This window comes from Nansenia antarctica (assembly GCF_963989245.1).
Source record: "Nansenia antarctica genome assembly, chromosome: 10".
Lineage (NCBI taxonomy): Eukaryota > Metazoa > Chordata > Actinopteri > Argentiniformes > Microstomatidae > Nansenia > Nansenia antarctica.
Window position 1 is genome coordinate 8,020,423 of NC_137680.1, and position 9,945 is coordinate 8,030,367.

The following is a 9,945-nucleotide window of genomic DNA, read 5'->3' on the forward strand; positions in this document are numbered from 1 at the left end:
CAAAAATTAAACAATAATACTGTGTTTCGTGACATGGTATGATTAAATCAAAACTCAAAAATTGTTAAAAACATACATTCAATATCAACTGTATCATTACTAAGACTGCAAATCAAGTAATACAGACGATGGCCAGTAGAAACTAGTTATAGAGAAGCTGAGTGTTGTTAAATCTCAGGTCGATACAGAAAAATACATTTCACTACAAACACAGTATAGCAACAATGTCTGTGTTCTAAAAACAGAAGGGCAACATTGAAGATCAGTTGTCAGATTGGCATTGACCAGTAATCACATGATGTCAACATATGATGTATTCCCACTCGTAGTGTATTAGGCAAAATTACAAAACCTTAAGACTTTCTTTCACCAAGTAGAGGCCATAGGTAACATTGAACATACTCCCCCTGTTGGCAGAATGACAGACCCCTGCTTTTAGTGACAACACAAGAGGCAGTAGTCTTAGCATCTTCTCCTCATCTATACTTTCCATTTGAACAAACAGTGTATGTGAGAGGATGAAGAACGCCTGCTTTAATATGAGTGAATCTAAAAGACAAGGGGACAAGGAGAGGAAGCCACTCTCGAACAAAAAAACGAACAAATCATTGTGAGGTCATTCCTGGTTATAAGGTCCTGGCTCCTCCATCGCAATCCAACTGTAGAATAGTGTTTATGACGAATTGAGGAAGTGATGAACTAACCCTCGAGCTGGACAGACTCAATTCTGGATTCAAATTCCAAAATGCTATGTTCCAGGCAACCTCTCCCATTATTGAATGTCATTTTCTCTATGATCTGATCCATTTTGCAGGTCGCATGTTCCAAACAGTACAGTCAGAGAAATTAGTCATCTTTATGCGTACAGTTCTCTGATACTCTCTGGCACTGGTTCCTTGGTCTCTGGTTCTCTGGTGGTGTGTCTGTGTGGTGGTGCCTTAAACCCTAGGAGGGGGTGAGGCCGGGACTGGCCATCTCCGTAGTGGGACTGGCCAAACACTCGCTGGACTTCAAGCTGGCCAGAGACTTATAACTGGTCACCGATGTTAAAGACCCACACAGACCTCTCATAGAGGGGGTGTCCTCTTTACCTAGACAACAGGGGAGAAGGGCCATTAAAACACTTGCACTCACGCACTCACGCACTCACGCACTCACGCACTCACGCACTCACGCACACACTCACACACTCACACACTCACACACTCACACACTCACACACACACACTCACACACACACACTCACACACTCACACACTCACCCCTTTACCAACAGACCAGATAAATAATAGTGCAATACCATGGTGGTGCCAGTGTGCGCTGGCTGGTCTGGTCTCCAGGCTGAGTGTGTGCGAGGGTTCTAGCGAGGTCTGGGACAAGCTCATATCAGCAGACAGCTGATCCAGACCCTGGAAACTCTTTCTGTAGAACACACACACACACACACACATATACAGTATATATGGTGGACTGTGAAAAATCACATCTCATTCAGTTCCTATGAAGGGAAATGTGTGGAACATAAAACCACATACTCCTCCCACTGTCCCACCCTCTTCCTGTACAGCAGTGTGTCCAAGGCAACAGCGTTGGCATCCATGGCTCCGGGGGAAGGCCACTGATTGGTCAGGTGGGCGGTCAGCTCCTGTCTGGACCGCAGATCATGGTTCTTCAGCACGGTCCTGAAGGCGGAAAACACACAGGGTTAAATATACACAACACCACGGATATCTCCTCACATATCATTCTTGAAAAACTACTCAGAAAAACTATGTTTTTTTCTTATTGATCTCACCCTCTCTGGCTACTCTCTCTCTCTCTCTCTGGCTGCTCTGGCTTGCTCTCGCTCTCTCTGTGTGTTCAAAAACCAGAGATCTCTTGAACTAATCCATTTCTACATACTACCTCACAAATCTCACAAGCTATGTGCTATATAAATATTGATCACAGAGGGAAGTCAGGGAGAGATCAAATAGATTAGATCATTAATTTAGAGGTGCAATCATGATGCGTTGATTTGAATGCCTCTCCTCTTGACGCATGCATTCTGCTAATTCACACAGTAGTCTTCTTGCTCGCACACACACACACACACACACACACACTCACACTCATGCGCGTGCACGTGCACACACACACACCCTGCATCACTAAGTACTCCACCTATATATACTCACAGCTGGTCCTGTAGCTCCAGTACAATGTATTCTAGCTGCTCCTTCTCCAGAGATTGGGAGATGTGTATGTCTGCCAGTCTCTGTTGGAGAGCCTTATTCTGGGACACCGCTGCAGACAGTTGGGCGTCTCTTAGACGAACCAGCTCCTCTAGGTAACCCTGACACACACACACACACACACACATACATACACACACACACACACACACACACACACACACACGCCTCCAATCACGTCACTGCACTCAAACTAAACCAGGGCAGTAGTCTTTGTCATTGGACCTCAGCTCAACTTTGTGTGCTGCTTCAGTGGTGCTTTGGAATGATCTGTTATAATACCCACACACACTTTTCTGCATGTTCTCAGGATTTTTTTGTGCAATTATTCTCCCTCATGTCATTTTCTCCTGCTGAATAGAAGGGCTTATTTTGAGCTTCCCCTATAAGCCACAGAATGAATGTCTAGAGTAAAGAAAAGGTTTTGTTTTTCTCTGGTGTTAGCAGCAAAACACAGAAATGCAATGGGGAAATTGTTGAAAGTACTATGGATTTGTCATTTACAATGGAATGTCATGTTGGTGGATGTGTCAGACTGTGTGTGTGTGTGTGTGTGTGTGTGTGTGTGTGTGTGTGTGTGTGTGTGTGTGTGTGTGTGAGTGTGTGTGCGTGCGTGTGTAATGCGTGTGTGCAAACAGACCTAAACCTCAGCAGAGCATCAACGCTCATCCTGACATTTAAGATTCAAAACTCTCTGATTATCCCTCAGGCATCACACAGACACACACAGACACACATCACTTGTTCGCATTAATGCAATGCTTAAGTTTGTCCTCAACACACACAAGCACACACACATACACACACACACACACGCACACACACACACACACACATATTACCTTCTGTTCCAGTGCTGTACAGTATTTCAGTTCAAGTCGTTTGCACTTGCTGACCCAGCTGCTCTGCTCGGTAAAGATGGCTGCCGCGGTGGCCTTGTTGTCCGGAGTGCTGCTCTCGCTGCCACTACTGCCCATGGTCCTCATCTCCTCCTCGTCACTGCTGATGCTGTCTGAACTACAGAGGAGGCAAGGACACGTTCTGCTGATCAGAGGATACTTTCTGCAAGGTTAGCTAATAATGTTAATAAGCTAGATTGGCCTCTTAGAAGTCTACATACCTCTGAGTGAACTTCAGGTAGGGCGTATAGTCGATCACAGCAGGGCAGCTACCATCCAGCCCCTCCCCTTTCAGACAAAAGCTAATGGTCAAAGAAAAGAAAAAGGGGCTTATGGTATAAGTTAAGGCCTCAAAGATCTCCAGGGACCCGACCCACCCTGGGCACGTACACTTTACCAGGCTGCCCTCGAAAAGGAGGTTCAGGACCCTGGCCGCTAAGACAAACAGACTGAAGAACTGCTTCTACCACAGGGCCGTCCAGGCCCTGAACGCAGCAAAGACCTAAGTTCTGGGCCCTGGATAGTCTGGACGGATTGTATGGCAGCTGCTGGACTGAAAAAATCAGGTGTAGTGCTGAGGCACAAACATGTACATTTCAAGCCTGCAAACTGTGACACTTTAAATAACGTGAAAAAATACTATTGTGCAATATGACAACCCTAGTCGACTATCTGTACAGTATAGTACAGTGGATTGTGTACATAGCCTTTATTTATGTAAACCAGCTCCTTCCCTTCTTGTGATTTTTTTTCTAAAAGTGTTTTTTTTCCCTTTCCTAACACCAGGGGAGCCACCCCTCCTAAATTTCGTTGTTTGGTACCTGTACTGTAGCAATGACAATAAAGTCCATTCATTCATTCATTCATTCATTCATTCATTCAAGTTGTTTTAATACAAACCTGGGCGAGGGGGGGTGGGTGTAGAGAAATGAAAGGAAGGGTACCTGAAGTCAATAGTGTGGAGTCCGATGACTGTATCTGCCAACAGGCCCGCCTCCTCTCCAAGCATGATCGCCCCGTCGTCATAACACCTTCTACAATCAAACACAATACAGAGCACACACTCAACACACACTCAACACACACACAGCTTCCTCCCCTCTCACCCGAAGGAATGCTCCTATTGAAATGTATTAGTTAGAGAGAGCCCTATGGTTGGTCTTTTGAACATTTACATTTTTTACATATAGCAGACACCTTTATCCAAAGCGCCTTACAAGTACATTTGTCGAAAGTACATGAATCATCTAAACATCAGTCATCATAAGAAAAACTAATTTATGCTAGGACCAGGGGTCTACTGGCAGTCACAATGTTAGGTGGAAGGATTAATGTTTTACATTTTTATTATTTACAGTAGAGCTTGGGGGGTGTACTGGGGGGTAGTGGTGGCCTAGTGGAAGTGAGTTGGACTGGTGATCAGAAGGTCATGAGTTCAAATCCCACCTGGGAACACCACCACCAGTGTGCCTGAGTGTAGCCCTAAATTACTCTAGGGACACTGTCCCTGTACTCTCTAGTTGTAAGTCGATGTGGATAAAAGCATCTGCTAAATGGGTAGTGGGGATGAAGAGGTCTTTGGGAAGAGAGAGAGACCGAGACCTGGTGGTTTTGAAGTCCCTCAACGCAGAAGAGAGGTACTCAGACAGACGTTTCTCCATCAGAACCACCCTGATCCACGCCCGGCCCTGGGGACAGCACACACACACACACACACACACACACACACACACACACACACACACAACAATGTTCTTCAGGATGAGAAGATTCTTCTTCTATATATCATACGTTAGAGAGCTCTGTATTTAGTTCTCTATGAATGCATATAAAATGCTTACAAACTCAAGAAGTACACAAAGTTGAGCTGAGGTCCAATGACAAATACTTACTGCCCTGGTTTAGTTTGATTGACATGATTGGAGGCTCACATGCAGTGTGTGTGTGTGTGTGTGTGTGTGTGTGTGTGTGTGTGTGTGTGTGTGTGTGTGTGTGTGTGTGTGTGTGTGTGTGTGTGTGTGTGTGTGTGTGTGTGTGTGTGTGTGTGTGTGTGTGCGTGCGTGCGTGCGTGTGTGTGTGTGTGTGTCTTATTGTGGAGTTCTCTTCAACAACAACTTAAGAAGATTCTACACTGCTCACATACAATGCTGTATTTTGTCCTTGTGTTCCTTTATCTGGGGGCAAAATTCTCAGTCACGTGTGTTTGTGTTCTATTTATTCTTTTAAGGGAAAATAAACTTGTTCAGCTTAGAGTCACACGTGATTTTGTGTGTGTTTGAGTGTGTGTGAGTGTGTATTAAGTTGTGTGTGATGTGTTTTCTTCTGAAGAACAAGTATTGCTGTCGCCTTTGAGGAAAACATGCCTCAGGGACTTCGGTTGTCATCAGCAGCCTCTCTCTCAGTCACATGGTCACACACACACACACACACACACACACACACACACGCACGCACACACACACACACACGCACGCACGCACACACGCACCTTGGCTCTTGACGAGCGTACATTCTCCATGCTCTCGATGCTGTGGATACAGCTGTGAGGTACTTTAAAGCAGGCCACTCTCACATAGTCCCAGAAACTACGAGGACTCTCGTAGCCGAACCATGTCGTCTGACCTAGAAGAGGAAGAGGAGGAAGACAGAGAGAAGCAGCACAGGTGAGCTGAAGGACCATAGGCATTAGAGAAGAAGAAGGGAGAATGAAAAATAAAGAAAGAAAAAAGGGAGAAGAAGGAGGAGTGAGATGAAGGAAAGAAGAGTGAGAGTTAGATAAAGGGGGTGGCTTTACCTTTAAATCTGTGGCTGAGGATTTGTTCCAGAATGGAGACAAAGTTGGTGAACTCTGGAGAGGAATCATCGATGGTCTCAAAGCAGGAGCGGTCAAGTAGTGTCTTCACCGAAAACCTGCACACAACAAAAAAAAAACGCACTCACTCAGCGGAATGGACGTTTTTGTTAAAGGAGAATGGTAAAAAAACCTGATCTAAATTCTCTCTCTCTTTAAATCTGACTCAGGGGGAGAGGGGATCATCTCAGCCTGAGAAGCTGATTTAGAGGTATTAGGAAACACACTTTCCCCCAGTGGATCAGTGAAGCTCAGGATGAAGGACACCATTTCACAGCCCTCTTACATTCCACAAACACACTTATGACCAATAGCATAAGTCTAGCTGCACACAACGTTGACCAGTCCTACGTTGCATTGGTTGGTTCCCCTCTGAGATGCAGTATTCCTTCATGTTTAAACAACCGTTAAAGGGACTGTCAGTCCCTCTCACTCATCAGTCTACACAGACAGACTACCCCAGGTCCATATTGCTGATGTCGTCTGCCTACCATTCGTGTCATTGACTAGCCGGACAGTGCTCACACCTGGCTTCCCAGGTCTGGGAACCAGTTTATGTTGAGCTTGACTTAATGAGACACAGGTCTATATCAGTCTCTGATTAAAAGGCGATACAACTACATCAAAACAGACCAAACTTCTGGACTTTGGACTCCTTCAAGCCAGGAGAGCCACAGCACTATGTTGGAAGAGTATGGACGCTCCATCATTGAGAATGTGGAAGAGGGGGCTCTTGGAATGTATTGGTCTGGAAAGACTAACTTACATTATTAAAGGCAAGCGGAAAGACTTTGACAAGCTGTGGGAACCATACATGAAGAACATGTAGGATAGAATACTTTATACAAAGTGGAGGAAAGTTTTGTTTTTGTTTTGTTTTTTTATTCAATCCAAAATTGATGCAGGTTGTGTGTGTCTATGTTTGTGATCTTTGTTATTGTATGTTTCTCTTTCTTTGTCTTTTGTTGTTTTTTCTTTGATGTTGGTATATAAAAATGATAATAAAGATATTGTGAAAAAGAAAAGAAAAGGCAATACAACTGTCAAACACTGAAGATGATCATCCCTGGACCCCAGGCCAGTGACTCATATGCAGTGAGGCCTTCGAATTTAGGTAATAAGGCAGAAAGGAGAGTTAATGGCACCAATCAAACAATAGGAATGGATGAAAGAGAGCGCTGGAGAGAGAGAGGAGAGAGGGCAGAGAAAAAAACAACCTCTTTGCTGTGTGGCTTGTGTTAAGGATAGTACACAGTATACTAGGTTGTGTGGCAGTAATGTAAACACACACACACACACACAGCTCACTCATATTTCTGGTGTTTTTGTCGGGTGAAATGAAAAGGATCCTGCTGCTTTGAGCATTGATTTTGGTCTTCTTTCAGTTCCCCCGCTGGAAAATGTCATTTGTAATCAGTAACGGTCAGTCTGGTACATTTGAGAGAGAGAGGAAAGGAGGGAGAGGGAGAGAGAGAGAGGAAAGGAGGGAGAGGGAGAGAGAGAGGAAAGGAGGGAGAGGGAGAGAGAGAGGGGCGGAGAAGAGAGAAGAAGGAAGAAGAAAGACACAGGGATAGGAGAGGGAGAGCAGTTGTTGATGCAGAGAAAAACAGTAATTTTACTCACTGATGACAACCTATAGACATCAAAAAGTGGAATGGAGGGGGGGGGGGGGTGCATGTCCACAGTGTTGTGATCAGCTTGTGGTTGTGTAGTCGTTGTTGTTTGTGTTTGTGTCAACTCTGTTTGTGTGAACTCCTGAACTCCCGAGCTGCTGCGTCACAACATATAGATTAGCACTGCAGAGGCGGATATGAGAGACAGGACATTTGTCTGTGTGAGTGTGTGTGTGTGTGTGTGCGTGTGCGTGTGTGTGTGTGTGTGTGTGTGTAAAGAGAGAGAGAGGAAATGGGTAGAGAGGAGCACTCAAAAAGACTTCCCAGAAGCATAGCTGTATAAAACCATCAAGCATCTGGTAGGTGATGCGTACTGCTCGCTCCTTCCCCGTCTCTCCTCTCTCTGAGAACCCCTGCATCCTACGTCATGGGAAAAGCTTAACACAATGTTCAACCCTTTCTTAGATAGTGAGTTCAAACCCTGACTACCCATTCTCACACCACTGCCACACGATGTATGTGTGTGTGTGTGTGTGTGTGTGTGTGTGTGTGTGTGTGTGTGTGTGTGTGTGTATTGAATTCCACACTATGAGACGAGACAGCATGAGATCACCCAGAGAGGATGACATCATTATTCACAAGTTAGTTTCTCACACACACAGGGCAGGCATTCAGAGACATTCATTCATTCATTACTGATTCATAATGTGTGTGAGTGTGTGTGTGTGTGTGTGTGTGTGTGTGTGTGTGTGTGTGTGTGTGTGTGTGTGTATGTGTGTGTGTGTGTGTGTGTGTGTGTGTGTGTGTGTGTACACTTATAGGGGGTGCTGTACAGCTAATTTAAAAAACGCAATTCATTCACTGATGAACTAAACATCAACAGGGCACTATCATCTAATGCGGGACAGGGACAGGGACCATAGGACACACCTTTGAGAAAATATTATTCTGAAAATAGGCTCTATTTTATGAGACCAATTACCGTCATTCAATTACTATGGTTCTCAATATAAGTAATCAGTTTAGCCTAGGCTATATCAATGCAACACGGATGACATTCCTTAATAAACTTCCGTAATATCATGTCATTCAATTTTTATTTAAATTAATTTCGAAGTCCACGTCATTTTTTTTTCTTAATAGCCAACGTCATCAATAATCTAACGATACAATGAAACGTTTTTTTTAACCTCTTTGTTGGTGGATCGGATTCTGTGCACACTAATTCGATATGATCAAGTGATAATAATAGGGACTGTGAAAGTCGGTTACGTGCGCTGTTTTAGAAAAGGCTTTATTATCTCTATCAATATCCGCCGCACTCACTCCGCATTCTGTGAAAAGCCATGTCTCGTCATCCCACTAATGAAGCAACACACAAGCGCATCATTCATTTACCTGCAGACAGTCAGGAGGTTCCTCCTCTCCACAGCTCCGCTCCTTGTCGCGCCTCGCTGGCGAGCTGAATGCAGCCCCGGGCTGAGAGACGCCATCCCCGGGAGCGTGAGAGTTGAGTCACCCTGGCTGGTGCAGTGTGTCCACGACGGTTCCTACTAGAGTTGGGTTTACCCGTCTGTGTGCGCGCCGCCTGCGAATCCTCTGATTGGCGTCATCCCAGCTAAGCGCGCTCACTCGTTTGTTGGGGGTGGCTGAAGGGGTATCTATCGTGACGTTAGAATTATAAGGTTCTATCTCCATTTTTGTCAAAATTGAGTTTTTTTACATAATCTGATCCATTAGGTGTTTATTAATGCCTGTGTGGTGTTATTTTTAAAATGTTGACATTTTTGAGTTAGTAATTCATAAAAATACAAAGGTTCCATCTCACAAAACATAATGGAATGTCAAAACGTTGACGCTCAATATCTCTGAACTGCCCTAAACGGAGATAGAACCTTATCATTCTAAACGGAGATAGAACCTTATCATTCTAAGCTCACGGTATGACTCGGTTTGTTGACAGAGAGAACGGAGGAGAACGGATGGGAGAGAGCCACAGAGGTAGAAACGCCCTAAGAGCTCAGAGTGAATGACCAGTGGTGGTGATCACATGGGCGGCTTGGTAAACTGTGGAAAGAGGAGTTACTCCAGGGGGGTATTATTACATTACACGTAGGCTACGTTGATAATAAATCAGTGATTAGTTGGAAAAAAAGCCTGGTTCCAGCTAATCTCGACTGTGATTTGAGACATTCCAATTCAGTCATTCATTCATTCAGTCATTCATTCATTCATTCCAATAATCCAATTCAGCATTTCCCTTTTGAGGCGGGGCTCGAACCCCATGTTTGTGACATACACTTTTTTACTGCATTTCGTTGTCTGATGCTTGTGCTCTGCAATAACAA

The 9,945-nt window shown here is 44.6% G+C and overlaps 1 protein-coding gene across 1 annotated transcript; it reads right to left on the reverse strand.

Moving 5' to 3' along the window:
• Nucleotides 1–945: 945 nt before the first annotated feature.
• On the reverse strand, nt 946–9,090 carry rundc3b (RUN domain containing 3b; the record flags this gene model as incomplete). The annotated part of the gene is made up of 11 exons (XM_080540116.1): nt 946–1,091; nt 1,301–1,422; nt 1,536–1,682; nt 2,178–2,335; nt 3,077–3,251; nt 3,355–3,435; nt 4,078–4,167; nt 4,736–4,821; nt 5,622–5,755; nt 5,928–6,043; nt 8,996–9,090. 11 exons carry the CDS (start codon nt 9,088–9,090, stop codon nt 946–948), a joined length of 1,350 nt encoding a protein of 449 aa, XP_080396242.1.
• Nucleotides 9,091–9,945: the final 855 nt, after the last annotated feature.